General features: G+C 39.8%; 1 protein-coding gene across 1 annotated transcript in view; it reads right to left on the reverse strand.

Annotated features, from left to right (window-relative positions):
* The window catches only part of IQGAP1 (IQ motif containing GTPase activating protein 1), a 106,337-nt gene that overhangs the window by 39,213 nt on the left and 47,428 nt on the right, over positions 1 to 19,696 (reverse strand). Inside the window, exons 6-15 of the mRNA XM_060097438.1 lie at positions 16,254 to 16,321; positions 15,031 to 15,144; positions 14,289 to 14,467; positions 13,467 to 13,551; positions 8,971 to 9,134; positions 8,067 to 8,151; positions 7,087 to 7,250; positions 6,709 to 6,869; positions 5,021 to 5,145; positions 2,889 to 3,052 (exon numbers count right to left, since the gene is read on the reverse strand). Of these exons, the coding sequence (XP_059953421.1) occupies positions 2,889 to 3,052; positions 5,021 to 5,145; positions 6,709 to 6,869; positions 7,087 to 7,250; positions 8,067 to 8,151; positions 8,971 to 9,134; positions 13,467 to 13,551; positions 14,289 to 14,467; positions 15,031 to 15,144; positions 16,254 to 16,321 (1,309 nt within the window). The remainder of the gene's footprint in view (positions 1 to 2,888; positions 3,053 to 5,020; positions 5,146 to 6,708; positions 6,870 to 7,086; positions 7,251 to 8,066; positions 8,152 to 8,970; positions 9,135 to 13,466; positions 13,552 to 14,288; positions 14,468 to 15,030; positions 15,145 to 16,253; positions 16,322 to 19,696) is intronic.

Below are 19,696 nucleotides of genomic sequence, written 5' to 3' on the forward strand. Positions count from 1 at the left end.
GCTGCTCCGCAGCATGTGGGATCTTCCCAGACCGGGGCACGAACCCGTGTCCCCTGCATCGGCAGGCGGACTCTCAACCACTGCGCCACCAGGGAAGCCCTCAGATGATTATTTTTAAAACTACTCCCAAGAGGAACTTAAAAGCTGAGCTGAGGCTTAAAAAAAAGACAATTACACCTAAAGTATAGTCTACCCATCTGAGCACGGCAGTGTTAAGCACATTTTCCTCTAACTCTCCCCTTCCTCTGCCTTTGATGAACTCTGAAAATTTATTCCACAGCAAAAGGAAATGCTTCAAACTCTAGTCACATCCTCTAATAAAAGTTTAACTCCTATGACCCGAACAAAAGGAGCAGTAAGGCCCATCACATGAGTGAGAGCTGGTACAAATTATATCCTCAATCTACTTTCCTTTTTTAGACATGCACTCAGACCTAGCTTATTCTTTCAAAGCCCATTCCTCTGTCAGTTGGATCGGATATAAGACTCCTTTTGGACTAATAAGGCAGCAAAAAATAACACTACCACCACTGGCCTAAACAGAATCATTGCAGCCAGGCCCCAGGTTAGAGATTCTGAATTAGCAGAAATAGAATTAAAGCTTAGGAATCTGTATTTTTAAAATGACTTTTCCAGCGTTCTAGTCATCAGTCAAGTTTGGGAAGCTCTGATCCAGTAAACTGATATCAAAGACAGACCTCTATTTACAGCTTCCCTACAGCCAACCGCTTCTCGCTTGAGTAAGTAAAAACAGTTAATGCCTTTGTCTAGATTTCCTCACTACAAAATGGGGGTTGTGATTCAACCTTCACCACAGGATCAACTGACATGCAGAGCAATGACCCTCTTAAAAGGAATCTGGTACTTGATACACTTATATGTTTAGGACACAGTAATGTCAACTACTCTCATGACAATGGAATCAAAGGAGATCTATCAACATTATATTATCCACAGCTCCTCCCCCACAACCCAAACTTCTAGAGCCCACAGGGCTGTCGGTGTACAATAGCTCCCTTAACACAAAAGCCCTGATCTGTTTTACTACTTTTGGCTTCCCAGAAGGAATCTGACCCCCTGAATTAAGAATTTCTTTTAGGGGGCTTCCCGGGTGGCGCAGTGGTTGAGAGTCCGCCTGCCGATGCAGGGGACACGGGTTCGTGCCCCGATCCTGGAAGATCCCACATGCCGCGGAGCGGCTGGGCCCGCGAGCCATGGCCGCGGAGCCTGTGTGTCCGGAGCCTGTGCTCCGCAACGGGAGAGGCCACAGCAGTGAGAGGCCCGCGTACAGCAAAAAAAAAAGAATTTCTTTTAGGGCTTCCCTGGTGGCGCAGTGGTTGAGAGTCCGCCTGCTGATGCAGGGGACACAGGTTCGTGCCCAGGTCTGGGAAGATCCCACATGCCGCGGAGCGGCTGGGCCAGTGAGCCATGGCCACTGAGCCTGCGCGTCCGGAGCCTGTGCTCTGCAACGGGAGAGGCCACAACGGTGAGAGGCCCGCGTACCGCCAAAAAGAATTTCTTTTAGCTCTTCTGCTTGCTGCAAGAACCTCACCATAGGGATCTTCTAAGTCAGAAAAGAAAGCTGTGGTCCTCCTTATCCAATTGTTGTTAGTTAGGAAGAACTTAAAAGGAGATGAATCACAATTCCGAAAAACAGATGGTCACTATGCTTTCATCACAGAACAAATATCTGTGGGCCTACTAAACACATGGCAACTTCCTATTCAGCAAGAGGACTAAAAAAGGAGTAAATCTCGTCCATTTCCTCAACAAACTAGCTGAGAGGCAAGACAAACTTTTTAAAAGATGGGTTTGTATTACAATTACTTTGGAGAACAGATTCATAGCAGCATTATCCCCAATAGCCACAAAGTGGAAACATGACCATCGACTCATGAACAGATAAATAAAATGTGGTACAGCCATACAATGGAATATTATTCAACAATAAAAATAAAATACTAATACGTACTACAGCTTGGATAAACCAAGCTAAGAGAAAGAAGCCAGTCACAAAGGACCACACACTGTATGATTCCATTCATACAAAATGTCCAGAATAGACAAATCCATAGACAGAAAGTAGACTGATGGTTACCTAGGACTGGAGAGATTGAGAGAAATGAGGAGTGACTACCTACAGGTATCAGGTATCTTTTGGGGGTGATGAAAATGTTCTAAAATTGATTGTGGTGATGGTTGCACAATTCTGTGAATAGATGAAAAACCACTGAATTGTACACTTCAAAACAGTGAGCTGTATGGTATGTGAATTATATCTCAATAAAGCCATTATTTAAATTTTAAAAAAAGAAACTTTATGGCATTACCTACTAAAGCTTAACATATGTATTCCCTATGACCCACAAATTCCACTTCCAAATGTATACCTAATAGAAATGCATACATATATTTACCAAAAGACATGTGCTAGAATAAATCAGGATAGTGGTTACCACTGTGCTGGGGGGCGGGGAGTGGGGAGGTGAATAAGGATGTAAGGGGATATAAGGGGGTTTCTGTTAATGCTTTTTATATTCCAAGCACCAATTACATAGGTATACTCACTTCTGAACATTTATACAACCGTATACTTAAATAATTGACACATTTTTCTGGATCTTATATTTCAATAGAGAATTTCTTTAAAGAGACATAAGAGATGTGTCTATAACCATAACAACAAAGGACAACAAAAAAACCAAATGTGTAAAATAGCATAAGCTTCTGGAGGGCAGAGTCTATGACTCTTACATCGTGTGTCCCTCCAGTGCTCTGAATCTAAGGGTGCCCAGGAAATAGTCATTGAGAGAACACCCCTACCTCTATCTCCGTTCTAGGAGGGATGAAGTTCTCGGAACAAAAAGGAACAATTTAGTGCCACTCACCTGGGCTTTCTCTCTCTTTGCTCTGATCAGTGTGTCTTGGTAATGTTGGGCCACTTCTGCAAGGACCCCCTCGAGTTTAGCTGCAGGAATCTGCAGGGCCTGCAGAGTCTTTTGGGCATCACCTTCATCCAGGGCTTCATTAATTAAACCAATGGCTAAAATCCCTAAATATGAATGGACAAAAGGTTATTTTTTAGATTAAGAAATTATATAAATAAAACAGTCTTTAAACATGGTAAGTGACCATAAATCCTCTATCCAAGAGTTACCATGATTCAAACTACAATTTGTCATCCATAATATTAAGCAGCATTTAAACCTTTTTCCTTTAAATTTAGTGGGTTTTTTTCATCTAAGTAAACTTATATCCATATTCCTATTGAAATCTCAAGTCCTTTTGTTTTATTTTTACTTGCTCTAACTTAAGAGTGATGAGGATTTTGATGAAACTGGCTTTATAAAGGATAGCTTTCAAGTATACTCCAATGTGTGATCAAAACCATTCTTGATTCACAAAAAGTCAAGAGTTCAAGGGATCTTAAAAGTCACCTGGTGGGACTTTCCTGGTGGCGCAGTGGTTAAGAATCCGCCTGCCAATGCAGGGCACACGGGTTCAAACCCTGGTCCAGGAAGATCCCACATGCCGCAGAGCAATTAAGCCCCTGCGCCACAACTACTGAGCCCGTGCGCCACAAATCCTGAAGCCCATGCCCCTAGAGCCCACGCTCTGCAATAAGAGAAGCCACTGCAGTGAGAAGCCCACGCACCACAACGAAGAGTAGGCCCCGCTCACTGCAACTAGAGAAAGCCCGCACACAGCAACGAAGACCCAACACAGCCAAAAAAAGAAATAAATTTTTTAAAAAAGTCACCTAGTTCAACATTTTTATAGAAAAAAAAAAGATGAGCCTTAGGAATCTCCTCTCCAACACAACACAGCAAACAAGTAAGAGACGGAGAATCAAAGCTCAGGGCCTCCTACTCCAAGGCAAGGCTCTTCCCACTAAATCACTGAATATTTCTCATAGGAAACACTAATTAAAACTAGAAATAGTCACTCCTCAGGTATCTCAGCCAGCTGGACTACTTTTGTAAAGACTCTGTTGTATAATAAAAAATTTGGCTGGTCTTTGTCCCTGGTTTCTGGAAAGGAGGCTCTAAACCCTTGGAATTTCCCAAGTGATAGGAGTATCTTCATTATCCATAGTGGACCCCTAGGACCACACCTGAGTTTATGCCAACCAGGTGACTGCTGGTGGGCCCCTAGAAACTTTTGGGATAGGGGCTGGTCACGCTGGAAAGACCAACTATGTGATTAGAAGATTGGGGCTTTGAGCCATGTGATCTCAGAATATCAGCCCAGCTATTCCAGGGAGGAGAAGCAGACTGGAAATTGAATTCAATTACTTGGCCAATAGCTGGCCATAATTCAATCCATTATTTGTATGGAACGAAGCCCCACTAAAACCTCTGGATATCCAAAGCTCAGGTGAGCTCCCCTGGTTGTGATACTCATCAATGGGCTGGGAGGGCAACACACCCTGAGGATACAGAGGCTTTGAATTTGGGACCCTACCAGACATTGCCCTCCTGGTCTCTTCTTTTGACTCATCCTGATTTGTATTCTTTACAATAAAACTATAACCATAAGTATAGTGCTTTCCTGAGTTCTGTGAGTCATTCTAGCCAATTATTTAACCTGAGGGGATAGAGGGGACCCCTGAATATATAGCCAGTTTTTCAGAAGTGTGGTGACCTGGGAACTCCAGAGATTAAGGCTGGTGTCTGAAGTGAGAGGAGTCTTGGGGAGGACTGTGCCCTCAATCTGTGCAATATGACCTAACTCCAGGTAGTCAGTGTCAGAACCACTTCTTATAATAGCATTTAAAAATAACACATCATATTCAATTCACCTCCTGAAAATTTTAGTTCTTATTACATACTTATCTAATTATAGCAGTTGCCTGGTGTTTCGAAAACAATATACAACTGTAGCTTTTTGAGATAGATAGATTTTTTTTTTTTTCCAATTTCCAAAAATCCTCCCAGGAGTAGTGTTTAGAACCAGCTCATGGAATCACATTATCTGTAACTGTGACATTATCTGGGGGGACGGGAAGTAGATTACTCACTCTCATGTTCCTCCTGCACCACAAGATTCACATGGTCCACACAAGCTTGGATGTCATTCCATGTAATAAATTCATTATTCTCTGCATGTGCTTGAGCTTTCAGTTTCATCAGCTCATCAAGATACCTGTCCCATTCCCCCAACAAAAGAGACAATGAAGTGCAACATAAGGGACCTTCAGGATTATTTTGGTTGACAGGAATGAGAAGACATGGGGGCAAAGGATCCAAGGAACAGAGATAGCTAAGGAACCCCAACAGCTTGATGTATTCTAGAGGTCAGCTTTGGGACCGAGAAGTTACCTTGAGCAAAGTGTAAAAATGCAAGGATATCACTTATTCTTAACGGCCTACTTATATTACATATTCTAAATTCCAAGTAAGACCAACTCTGGAATCAGAGGCAGCAGCTCAAGCAATCCCTCTAAAGACAAGGAGACAAGGCCATACACCAGCTAACAAGCACAGGAGGAATGACAGATCAACAAATCACCCTTCAGCAACTCTTACTGAAAGTATATGGATTTAGGCAAGGATTAAGTTAAAAATATTAGATGAATGGTTAATGGGGAACTGGACATGATGCTGCAAAAGGTACAAAAAAAGATTATATTCTGGGGCTTCCCTGGTGGTGCAGTTGTTGAGAATCCGCCTGCCAATGCAGGAGTCATGTGTTCGAGCCCTGGTCCGGGAAGATCCCACATGCCGCGGAGCAACTAAGCCTGTGTGCCACAACTACTGAGCCTGCGCTCTAGAGCCTGTGAGCCACAGCTACTGAAGCCTGCAGGCCTAGAGCCCACGCTCTGCAACAAGAGAAACCACCTCAAAGAGAAGCCTGTGCACTACAACGAAGAGTAGCCCCCTCTTGCCACAACTAGAGAAAAGCCCACGAGCAGCAACGAAGACCCGAGGCAGCCAAAAAAAAAAAGTTACATTAAAAAAATATATATTATGTTCTGGTGATAAGGGAGAAAAATAAATATGCAATGGAGGGATGAGATGACTCCCTAATCCAAGGATCAATCTTAGTATCTCTAATGGTGGGGACAAGCAGATTTTATATGCCTCTTGATATGAGAAAACATGAAACACACGTCACCAAAAATATTTAATTGAATCTTGACAAGTCTTTAGACCTAATTTACAATTTACACGAATAAACCAAATATTAGGAAGCAACCAGAACTGAAGACGGGACATCTTATAGGACAACTGGCCCCAGCTCTTTAATAAGTCAGTGTCATAAAGAAAGGGACAATGCTAAATTAAAAGATACCAAAGGGACACAATAATCAGATGTTAACATGTGGTCCTGGATTGGATCCTGGTTTGAACAAACCAGCTGAAAAAACAAACAGTTTTGGAACAAGAAGTACGAAAATGGACTAGGTTTAGAAAGTATTAAAGAAGTACTGTTGATTTTTCAGGGTATAAGAGTGTTATTTTGGCTATATAATATCCTCATTGTTTTAAATAAGCATACTTATAAATTTAGGAGTGGAATGTTATGATATCTGTAATTTACTACAAAACCTTCAGCATAGTAAAGAATAAAATGTATCGAAATAGAAAAAAAAAAAGACGATCACACTGAAGTCACAAGGCCTGTAGAGAAAATAAGAGTGTTGGCACACGAAAGACACAGGTGACAGCTACCTAATGGATTCAACCCAGCACTCTGGGCACCCACCTCTGGCAGTTTTCGTCTTCAATATTGGTAAGGCCTGTAACTGAACTGCTCAACTGTTTCCACACTGTATTCATGTCTCCGGATTCCAGCGCCCTGTTGATTAGGGCCACCGATGACAACATCTCCACTGCAACAGAGAGCTCAGGATGGGTGAGGCTATGCTGTACAGAAAGTGAAGGGGGAAAGAGTAAGGAAAGACATTCTGGAATACAAAGGGAGGTCAGAAGTTTAATAAAACCATAACGAGTCTAAGTTTCCAGTAAAACAAAACAAACAAACAAAAACCCTCTACCTAACTACACCAAGAAGTGGATATTAAATTTTAAATTCACGTCCACTCTGTTTTGCTCACATACAGCACAGGTTCAGTTAACTCACCTCAGGACTCTGTTGCTGCAGGGTAGCCAGTTCCTTCTGATAAAGATCGGCAGCAAATGGAAACACCTGGGGCAGCTGGGCTTCGGGATTCATTAGCTCCATGACAGTCTTCTCGGCAACACCCTTCTGGATTGCAGCATTGATCGCCGCCACTGCTGCCAGTCCTGGGTAGAAAACAAGGAGGTCACAAAGGCAGCTGGCTTTGAGAGGCCCGAGGGGAAGCAGATGCCAATTTTCACAGAAGAAAGTTATATTCTGTGGATAAGCTATTAGCCATGACGTTTGAAGTAGAACTTTCATCTTTAGAAAACAGCCTCCTTTGTATGAGGGTGAATTGCATGGTATGTGAACTATATCTCAATAAATCTGTCTTTAAAAAGCAGCCTCCTCTTCTCCTCACCCCTTTTTTCTTTCCACTCCAAATCATCCTGCCTGCCACCACTACGCTCTACCTAAAACATCCTTCTCCTACAGGGGAGAGCCTGGCAAAGTACTAGCTTATTAAGCTGCCATTCAAAGCTTTCCACAATCTTCCCAAGCCTTTATCTTACACAACTCAGCCTAAAACATCTACAAAAATTTTATTCTAGCCACTGTTCCTTAATACATCTTTCACCTTCTGTCCCTCTGCTCACACTTCCTCTTCCCCTGTTGCCCATATTAGGAACACCGTTCTCTCCCGTCTCTCACCATCCAAATCTTGCCAATCAATCCCTAGTCCTGTCTCCTCCAGATGCTTCCCTAACCAACCACGTAAGCACGAGCTTACTAGCCGAAGTGAGCCTACGCTGACTCCGGTTCTACTTTTAAAACTGGAGGAACCCTTCTGCCACCAAAGGTACCTGGTAGTTGACTGCAGCTAGTAGCCTTGGGGTGGGGTGAGGAGTGACAGAATCTAACCTCAGGTCCCTCAACGACACAAAGCCACTTTCCTCCCCTACTCAGGATCTCAGTGGACACGCAGCTGAGAGGACTCTTACTTCTCTGATACTGCTGGGCAGCAGTGTTTGCGGCATCCACTCCAGACTGTAGCTCCTCCTTCTGCAGGGCCTCAGCCTGACCACCCTGAGAAAAGCAAAGAACACTTAGGTAAAGATGACTCCTGCCTAGGCCTCCGGGCCTTGTAGTTCTCATATCTCAACAGCAGTCACTAGGGACAGAGAGCCACAGGCATAAGAGACAGCTTCAGGCTACACACAGCCAAAGTGGCAGCCTGAGCGAGAGCCGAATGCCCTTGTCAAATCTCGGGTAGAGTGACTCTCCTGATATAAGCACATTAAAAAAAAAAATTTTGTAAAGAGCATCAAAATGTTCTGAGATAAAATGTTTGTAGAATCATTAGCACATTAATGCTGCTTTCTCTGGCCAATGCTGAGGATTTGTAAAATGTATACTTGTCCTTATTTAGAAAAAGAAAAAAAAAAGAAATTCCCTCATATTTGTTCTAAAAAAAGAAAACCATAAAGTACAATCCCACACAGTCCACTCTTACTGCACATTAAGTACTTTCCCAGTGTTGGCCAGAGGAAACTCATCAGGTATGGTTTTTTAAAAGTGGAAATTCCTGAAGTAAGAATATAAAATTTCAGGTTCTCCCCAATGGCTTTTAGTTGGGGATTTAAGGGACTTCAAGTGAAGGGGTGGTCAGATTCACCTACCGGGATGGGCAATGTTTATTTTAAAAGAGGATTTACAACTCTAAAAGCAAAAGAGAGCTGAAGACAATGTGTACTTTACCTGAGGATATTAAACAGCCTAATTCATCTGCAGGAGAAAAAGTTATATTAGGGGGAAAAAAAGGCCCCATATATACCTTGACACAACAGCATGGGATTCAAAAGGATGTATATAAACTCTTGCAGGTGCAACTCAGGGTACTTTTACCTCTCTCTTCTGCTGTCTATCACTGAGGAGCTGCTTGAGGTACCAGTCACTATTCTGCTGCTGCAGTCCTCGAAGGCCCAGCGCTGGTGACTGCAGAATCTTGAACAAGGCCAGGGCAGATCCCTGCTCCAAAGCCAGGTCTATATTCGTTAACGCAGCAAACACTGAGGAGGAAAAAAGGCAAACACTTAAGAAAAAACTATGTTAACATTATAGCCTAGAATATTTTTTCCTTCCTAAAAACCAATCCCAGTTCCAGATCAGGGAAATATAATTAGATAGCTTTTATTCTGGAGTATCACAGAAGCATTAGACTTTGGGGTTGGAAGAGAACCTTAAAGTCATCACGTCTAGGGGTTCCCAGGTTGTTCAGATTTAACAGATTCCTGGACCACACCCCAGGCTTACTTAAAAGCTTCTAGATGCAGAGAGCTTGGCACCAATATGGGCAGCAATATAAGAGGCACCAATAACACATGCCTGAATTCCCTCTAAAATGCCAAGTCATCATCCAGACTAAACTACAATACAGGAGAAGGTATCCCGCACAGCAATTTACTACACCTCTGGACAATTCTGTTTAAAAAAATTGCTAAAGCTCCCACCCTAGAGTTGATACTTGAATACATCCAACCCCCTTCCCTGTGACTGTCTACTCCTGACTAAAGAACTTTAGTTCCTCCAACCATTTCTTATACAGCATCATTCTGAATCCCTTCATTATCCTGGTGTCTCCTGAATGTACTCCGCCTAAAGCAGTGCCTAGACATCAAGGCTGGTCTGACTGCATGGAGCGGAAGGGGCTCTCTACACCGCCTCAATATTCTCTACTTCTAGTCACAGAACCTGACGTCACACAAGGGCTTTATTATCCGACAGTAAAAATGCAGATTTTCCTTCATCTGGAAATGATAACAAAGATACCCTCCTCATAAGATTAAATGAAATCATATACCTGAAGGTACTTTTACATTGTAAAATAAATAAGGTATTATTAAGTTGAAAGTCAAAATATCGTATTTTCTGATTTCAGAAATGACAGCCACTGGAAAATCATAATTATTGTATTATTTTCAGATTTCCTATTTTAGAAGAGAATATAGAGTCCTCCCTCCCATGTCCCACCCAGGAATGACCATCTGATTTTTACCACCAAAGTAGTAAAAAAAAAAAAAGTCAATAATAAAATACTAAAAATCAAAATATTGGGGGCATAGCAGTACTTATCAATTTTAACTGTTTTCATTAGTAAAGAAACAAAAAGAAAATTAATGTAAACTCTTATAAAGAAACAAAACAGTGCAAGAGAAAACAAAGTCTCAAACTAGAACTAAAAAATAACACCAAGAGGTGAAAGGATGAGAAGGTTAGATTCCTATGAGACAGTTTCCTTCTTCCCAACATTCCCCTGCAATTCAGCTCGCTGATCACCACATGGAGGAGGTGAGCAGCTCCTTGAATCATGGCTGCAGGTCTATGTGGCCATTAGCCAACTAAACAAGCATTTTTCAACAACACAGACCATGCACCTGCTGCAAACACAGCCATGAACAAAGCAGACAGGTTATCTCCATCCTCAGGGAGCTTTTGTAGTAGTGGGGGACAGAAAACAAAAGCAATATAGGTAACAACCAGGTTTCCTCTACGTATGCAATGCAGAATCTCAGACTATCCATCTGCAAAGGCATCTAGTCAATTATGCTTTTACTAGAAATGTAAACTTACTACTTAAATATGTAAATATTTAAATGAACATTTACTAATACTATAAAGTTTACAACATTATTTAAACACTTTCTCTCACTATGCTTTAATTACCTAACTCTAATTTTCCTTATCCTACTTAACAAAAAATAAAAACTTTTTCTCATTTTTAACTATCTGGCCTGCAGCTTTCTTCTGGGGCAGCGTGAATGGCTTCTCAAGCCCTAGGGAAAGAATCTTATCTATTATTACATTAAGATGATTCCCGGGACCTAAAGTCCCTCTATCTTCCTACCATACAACTTTCCCTTGTCTCAGACTTTCTCTACTATTAGGAAAAGCTTGTCCCCCTATGGGGAATTCTGCCTTATCCTCACCTTCTTACCTACCCTAAGAATCCCAGTGAAGGTTCAGATACAAACCTCGAGGAAAAGTCATCATTCTTTTCTTTATTCTATGACTGTACTTCACACACCTTTGGTTGTCTTGAAATTACTCACTGTATTGTTCTAACCAAGTTGCCCTGAAATGATACATTTGACTATTTACCTTCCTCACTATACTGAAAGCTGTTTGAGGGAATTTTTACTATTTTGCTCCTCTGACCACGTGAGAACAATATGCATGGAACACTTTAGAAATATATACATATGTTTCTCTCCTTATAAGTTTATAACGGACTCTAATATAATTAGCCAGGTAGAGCTATAAGGCTATAAAATCCCAGACAACATGGTAGAGAAAAAATCCCTTAGTAAATAAGAGTATTTTACACGGTGTATGCAGCAGGAAATGTGCTGGACTTTCTTCTCACACAGAGAACTAACTACAAGGGCATTCTGGTTTACACTTGCTGACGTAAGTAGTATTCATACAGATACAGCACAACAAATCACCCATACGTGAATGGAACTATTACTCTGTTCAGAAAGCTATTATCCTAAATGAGCCAGAATGGAACAGAATACAAAGACTCCTGGTCAGGATTTAGAACTCCCTATCATACGGAGTTGGTAAAATCTTATAAATTCTCTCCAGTTATTCAGAGTATTAGTTCAAGTGAGAAATTAGGATCTCCAAAGGAACAAAGAGGACACTGATTACTATTACCATTATTATTATCTTGATCAAGATAAGATCAAGTCTGGTTGAATCAAGCAAGGTTTTTTAGTTCTTTTGGTGAGTCTAACCCTATGCTAGGAATTATGAGGATTTGAAAAGAAGCAGAACTCAGAAGTAAACTCTACTTTAAGTTTATAAATATGTCAGAAACAAAAAGCAAGTAATTAAGACAATATATAATTAAAAACAATTTTGTGTGGTTTAGCATATAAATGCTGTAGGAGATTTGAAAGGCAAGTATATTGTGAGCTAGGATGAGCACTGAGGTGAGAACTGAGCTGAATCTTGAACGATGGGTATAATTTGGATTAAGTAAGAGATGAGGCATGAGGGCATTATAATGGCGAGATTACATGATTAACAAAAGTGATAATAATATTGTTTACTGAGTGCTTACTAAATACCAGGCAATTTACATACATCATCTCATCATTCGTATAATGATTCTATGCCACACGTACCCAATTCCCACAGCTATTAATACAAGGGCAAGAGATCAAATCCCAGTTCTGAACAACTCCAGAGCCATTTTTCATGAGTCATGAAATAAACACAATGAATATGGGAGACAATTAGGCACATGAGTTTCTATAGAGAGTTATATGCATAAAATACTACATAAAGAACTCCAACAGGCTAGGGATCTGCCTTTTGTCTGGCAAGTAATAAGGAACTAATGCAGGTTCTTTTGAAGAAGAGTAACAAAATGAAAATGACACTTTCAAGAAATTAGTTTTTCAAAAGTGTGTAACATACACAAAAATCAACATGAACAGTACAATCTCATTTTTGATTAAATATATGTTTTGAAGGATATGTTAAAAATATCAAGAGTGGTTATCCTAGGTGATGGGGTCTAATTTTTTGTTTCTTGTTTATTTCTGGATAACTTGTATTACTCTTTAAAGGAAAAACAAAACTATATAGGAAAATAGGGACTTCCCTGGTAGTGCAGTGATTAAGAATCTGCCTACCAATGCAGGGGACACGGGTTCGATCCCTGGTCCGGGAAGATCCCACATGCTGCGGAGCAACTAAGCCTGTGCACCACAACTACTGAGCCTGCGCTCTAGAGCCTGCGAGCCACAACTAGTGAGCCCGCACGCCACAACTACTGAAGCTCACGCACTCTAGGGCCTGCATGCCGCAACTACTAAGCCCGTGTGCTGCAACTACTGAAGCCCATATGCCTAGAGCCCATGCTCTGCAATAAGAGAAGCCACCGCAATGAGAAGCCCATGCACTGCAACAAAGAGTAGCCCTGCTCACTGCAACTACAGAAAGCCCATGCGCAGCAACGAAGACCCAACGCAGCCAAAAATAGTTTTTTTAAATTTAAAAATAAATAAATAAAAACAGGAAAATGAAATCCCTATTCAGATTTAAGTGTCTAACACAGGGTGAAAGAGTGAAACTGTAGCCAAAAAATACAGTCTGTAAGTTACAATAGATGAGTAGACGGAGGAGTGGGGGCCTGTCTGAGGACAATGGTAGCCCAAAGAGAAGATGTATGAACACAAAAGACAGTAAATCAGCAACAGTTCCTAAGCAAACCCATGAATATCTGAAATAAACAAACTTAAACCATGCCATAGGTCCAAGAAGAGATCAACAGCTGCCACATTATTTTGTAACATTCTTTTAGGTGCCTGATGCGGGGACATACTTACTGTTGACTTTATTTATATTGCCTTGAATTTCAGCTTGAGTGAGCAGCTCCTCATAAACGTCCCTTTCTCTCTCAGAGCTTTCTGTCTGAAGATGAGTAAGAAAGTGTAACTAAATTAGCTCAGGTCTCTAAGAAGACCACAGAAATATATTTGTGCTCCTCCCCCCCCATTACAGAACCAACAGCAAGTAAGGGTGCGGCTTAAAATCCTTAATAAAGAACAGAGCAGAATGCTACACAACTGTAACTAAACACAAAACTAAACATAACTAAACATAAAAAGCAGATCCACTTGTAAATAACAAGCCCAGGGGTTCTTCCAGAGTCAGGCAAGAGAAGGAAGCACTGGTGAACCCTGCCCTGCTCACTTGTGAGTCTGCATCCTTGCCTCAGACCTGAGCAGAACAGGTACATCCAGGGACTAGATCACAGAACCTGTCACTGGTTTGCACAAAACTCAAGAAGGAAGTAGAAGTAAAATAGAATCTAATACCAAAAGACTACATACTGGGTAACTCCATTTCATTTATATAGAATTCTAAAAAAATAAACTAAAGTGATCGAAAACAGACTGGTAGTTGCTGGGGTCAGGGGCGGGGAGTATGAGGAGGTACAGACTGACTGCAAAGGGGAGACGTGGGAACTTTTGGGGTGGTTACACATCCATATACATTTGTCAAAACCCATCAAACTGTACACTTTAAACAGTTGAATTTTATTATATGTAAATTAATACCTCGATAAAACTGATTTTTAAAACGGAGTCATATCAAACAGTGAAAGAATATAAATCAGTTAGAAAGAACAAATGTTCCATTTTTACCCTGTTTTTAGCATTTGTCATTTTGTCCTGCTTGGCCTGGTAAAGTACATCCTGGTAAGTGGAAGCCAAGGGCTCTTCAAGGTTCACAAGCATGGCATTGGGATTTTTCAAAGCTGCAAACGTGTCAGCTGGAATTCTATGGTCAATAGCTTCATTAATGGCAATAACGGCAGCATGTACTAAAAAGAAAAAAATTCAAAACATAGAACACTGAGGTTATACAAAGTAAAGGATATACGTTACACATTCAAACATTGCAACCCCCTATCACAGAAAGAGGCTCCTTTTCATAGATGGAGGGGTTAGAGGACTCCCCAGATCTTTAAGCCCAGTCTTTTTCCTCTGATGCACAAACCCACAGCTCTGCCTGTGATCCATGTCTGGAATGCTGAATCTGAAATCTTAACAGGGAAATATTCATAAGAGACTCTGAAAGGAGCCTTTGAGCATTTGTTATGGAAATTTCACCTTAATCATCACGTAAACACCATCAGAAAATAAGAAACTCCAAAAGGCACCGAAATGTAGAATTCACTTTCTAGTGCTTTTATTTTAATCAAAATCACTCACTTATTTCCAAATAATGATAGCATAGATAACTGTATAGTAGTGTTTAAATCTATATCTACTGACCTAAACTTGCTAGCAAAATTCCTAATGTCTAAGACCATCATTATAGTATTAATCATTAAAAGTAGTAGCAACAACCCCATTTGAACCCACAAAATTTCTCTCTTCTTACATGCGGCTTCATCCACTGACAGTTCATTAGCCAGAATGCCCCCGATCTTGCTAAAGGCAGGCATCTGGATCCCATACTTCTCCAGTTCAATCTTCATGTTGTTGATTTCTTCTTCTACAGGGAAAAATTAAGACCCAAACAAGCGAGTTAAGCACCTTTCCATAACACAGAAAAGGAAACAGATTCCTCAACTACAAAATGTATTGGATAAAATGACATCTACCTCTTAGGATTGTTAGAAGGATTTAAATAAGATAATATATGGAAAGCACTTAACATGATACCCGGTACATAACATGCACTCAATAGACACAGTATTATTAGTATTATCAAGAGCATCAGAAATAACTATAACATGAGACTGGCTCTATAGAAATTAGTTCTCCCAAACTGCTACTTATGGCATTCCCTATAATGAACTTACGAATGGAGCAGCTTTAAAGGCAGCTTGAACAAGAAGTGAATCACAAGCCAGTTATCTGTCTTTACAATCCAAATCACTAGCTACTATTACACAATTTCGTTTCTAAGGCAGAAAGCCAAATGATAAAGAAAACAACATGTAAGGTTTTGCCCTTGCCCCAAGTCTGGGAAAAAACTTCCCTGGAAGGAAAAATATCACAGATAAAAGTTTTATTTACAATTTTTAAAACTCCCTGGCCTACAAAATAATCACCGGTTCAAAAGATTTGAATCTATCTTACCCCTAACCAATATTACCATTGTTCTTTTTCTCCCCAAGCCCCCATCTCTTCAAGCATCTGACTATAGCAAACACCCACCCAAATAAGCTAAAGTTTTAAAATTAGTAAATTGTCATCTTTGTATCATCTCGCTCCCCTTCCTTTGCCTACAACTGGTGCTCACTGGAAGGGAAGGGGCAAGACTGTTATAAAGATTTTTCACTGTACATGAACCTTTAATGTTACATGTTAATATTATATTATTTTTTCCATACTATATGTTAATATTCTTTCTAATTTACACATAAGAAAACTGAGAATTATCAATCATACCCATGTCATAACTGAGAGAACAGAGCTTGAAATTCCAAGTTTAGTGGAAGAAGAGGAGAAGCAGGAGAAGCAGGTTACTCATGCTTTTTTAAAATCTCTGTTGGCACAGTGTTTTTAAAGCCGTATGTCTTTAAGATTTGCACTGTTGACTCTCCAGGCTATTTCCACATAAATCAAGCACTTTCTGCCAAGTTTGTAACTTCTTACCTGTGAAGTCAACCTTTCCATATAGGTCTTGAATCTGAGGAGCCAGGCCTAGTTTGAACAGGTACAAACTAGAAGACATAATATGCAAAAGAGTCAGGCCTCCCAGATGAACCTCCCTGCTGCTCTAAGTTCAAAGGGGAAAATCAGCATAAAGAACAGAAACACTCTGAACACAGAGACTCCCAGTACTCTACCATATTCCACTTTGCTGTTACAACACCTTACCTCAGAAGCCTTTTTTTAGTTTTACATAACAAAGGAGGTCCTTAAAAAGTCACATAATGTAATGCAAAAAGCACTGGACTGGGAATCAGCAGATGCAAGTTTAAGTCCCAGCTCCAGCACAAATCCAATGTGTGATTAGATGTTAATATAAATGTTAACATAATGAATGTAAGTGAAGTCTCTTCACTGTTTACCTTCCTGTGATCAATAAGTTTTAAGTAACAAGACATTTTAGAAAAGTCTCATAAAAATGATTCAGACAGCAAATCTTACTTAAGCTGAATTCATATTACTGATGGAAAAGTTTAATTCAGGTACTTTAAGAGTTTTAAATAAAGTATATATTATAAATCTTTACTCTTTAAATAAAAATCTCCTACACTCTAAGCTCCATGAAGGTAGGGACAATGAAAGTCTTATTTACCAATGCCTACCCAGAGCCTGGCATATATTAATAAATATTAATCAATATTTCACAGATGGATGGAAGTCCGTAAACATGAGTTAGATTAACTGGATTCTAAGGCTCTAGCAGGTCAGAATCAATAAATTAGAAGAGATCAGAAAGGGGACTTCCCTGGTGGCGTGATGGTTAAGAATCCGCCTGCCAATGCAGGAGACATGGGTTCGAGCCCTGGTCCGGGAAGATCCCACATGCCATGAAGCAACTAAGCCTTTGCATCACAACTACTGAGCCTGCGTTCTAGAGCCCGCGAGGTACAACTACTAAGCCCGCGTGCCACAACTACTGAAACCCACATGCCTAGAGCCCGTGCTCCGCAACAAGAGAAGCCACTGCAATGAGAAGCCCGCGCACTGCAATGAAGAGTAGTCCTGGCTCAATGCAATTAGAGAAAGCCCGAGCACAGCAGCGAAGATGCAACAGAGACCCAATGCAGCCATAAATAAATAAATAAATAAATTATTTATTTATTTATTTAAAAAAAAGAAAAAGAAGAAGAAATCAGAAGGGCACTCCACAGGGATTAATGTGAGCAAAACATTGACAGCCTATCAATAAGGGAGGAAATAAAAAAATACCTAAGAAATAAATAACAGAAACTCAATAGAGCAGTCTACAGTTTTTGCAGATAACCTATAATTACGTTATCCAAATACAAATATGTATTATCCAAATACAAATATGTATCATGCATATTGCATTCACAGAACTGATCAGAACCCAAACTGCATATAATAAACCCAAATGCATAATCTAAAAAAAAAATCAAGTGTTCTAAAAATACATTAGAATATATACAGCCACAATAACTAATCACTTTCTCAGATAAGTGCAAATATAAATCATATGTATATGATTAAGGGCTTTTCTTTAGAATAAAATGCTCAAGATGGAAATACATGAAGCTCCTCTCTGCAAAGATTTTACATCTATTCAATAAAGTTTCCAAAGCCAAACAGTTAATAACTTTCTATACACGTTTTACCTTATATACTTTCCCCACACAACGTTCCATCTGCATTCTAAATTAGTAGAAATATTTTTCTCCAGAAATTTCTTCCTCTTTTATTCCTACTTTAAAACAAGAAAGTGTCTGCCACACTTTAACAAAAGCTTGGGCATGTCACTTTCACAGGCCCAAAAACAGTGAGTTAGCTTTTAATGTCTTTCAACAGTAAATTAAAGGTGTTACAATGATATCACTAGCTTCTACAAAAAGTAGAGGAGTGGTAAGCAGAAAGCAGATGGGCATCATCTCTCTTTTATCTCATTTTAATTATTAGGAATATTTTAAGGATATGCTGGAGTTTTAAATGGAATCATAATGGCCACTTGGATCCTCTTATCCAGCAGCCAAAGTATTTAACCTCACAGCTAAAACTTAAAACTCCTAACAATAAACACCACTTTCAATCTTTTTTTTTTTTCTTAGGTTGTTTATTCGAGATATTTCCTGTTTCTTAAGATGGGATTGTATTGCCATAAACTTCCCTCTTAGAACTGCTTTTGTTGCATCCCATAGGTTTTGGGTCGTCGTGTCTCCATTGTCATTTGTTTCTAGGTATTTTTTAATTTCCTCTTTGATTTCTTCAGTGATCACTTCGTTATTAAGTAGTGTATTGTTTAGCCTCCATGTGTTTGTATGTTTTACAGATCTTTTCCTGTAATTGATATCTAGTCTCATAGCATTGTGGTCGGAAAAGATACTTGATACAATTTCAATTTTCTTAAATTTACCAAGGCTTGATTTGTGACCCAAGATATGATCTATCCTGGAGAATGTTCCATGAGCACTTGAGAAAAATGTGTATTCTGTTGTTTTTGGATGGAATGTCCTATAAATATCAATTAAGTCCATCTTGTTTAATGTATCATTTAAAGCTTGTGTTTCCTTATTTATTTTCATTTTGGATGATCTGTCCATTGGTGAAACTGGGGTGTTAAAGTCCCCTACTATGATTGTGTTACTGTCGATTTCTCCTTTTATGGCTGTTAATATTTCCCTTATGTATTGAGGTCCTCCTATGTTTGGTGCATAAATATTTACAATTGTTATATCTTCTTCTTGGATTGATCCCTTGATCATTATGTAGTGTCCTTCTTTGTCTCTTCTAGTAGTCTTTATTTTAAAGTCTATTTTGTCTGATATGAGAATTGCTACTCCAGCTTTCTTTTGGTTTCCATTTGCATGGAATATCTTTTTCCATCCCCTTACTTTCAGTCTGTATGTGTCTCTAGGTCTGAAGTGGGTCTCTTGTAGACAGCATATATATGGGTCTTGTTTTTGTATCCATTCAGCCAGTCTGTGTCTTTTGGTGGGAGCATTTAGTCCATTTACATTTAAGGTAATTATTGGTATGTATGTTCATATTCCCATTTTCTTAATTGTTTTGGGTTCGTTATTGTAGTTCTTTTCCTTCTGTTGTGTTTCTTGCCTAGAGAAGTTCCTTTAGCATTTGTTGTAAAGCTGGTTTGGTGGTGCTGAACTCTCTCAGCTTTTGCTTGTCTGTAAAGGTTTTAATTTCTCCATCAAATCTGAATGAGATCCTTGCTGGGTAGAGTAATCTTGGTTGCAGGTTTTTCTCCTTCATCACTTTAAGTATGTCCTGCCACTCCCTTCTGGCTTGTAGAGTTTCTGCTGAGAGATCAGCTGTTATCCTGATGGGGATTCCCTTGTGTGTTATTTGTTGTTTTTGCCTTGCTGCTTTTAATATGATTTCTTTGTGTTTAATTTTTGACAGTTTGATTAATATGT

Source organism: Mesoplodon densirostris, chromosome 4, assembly GCF_025265405.1.
Source record: "Mesoplodon densirostris isolate mMesDen1 chromosome 4, mMesDen1 primary haplotype, whole genome shotgun sequence".
Classification (NCBI taxonomy): domain Eukaryota; kingdom Metazoa; phylum Chordata; class Mammalia; order Artiodactyla; family Ziphiidae; genus Mesoplodon; species Mesoplodon densirostris.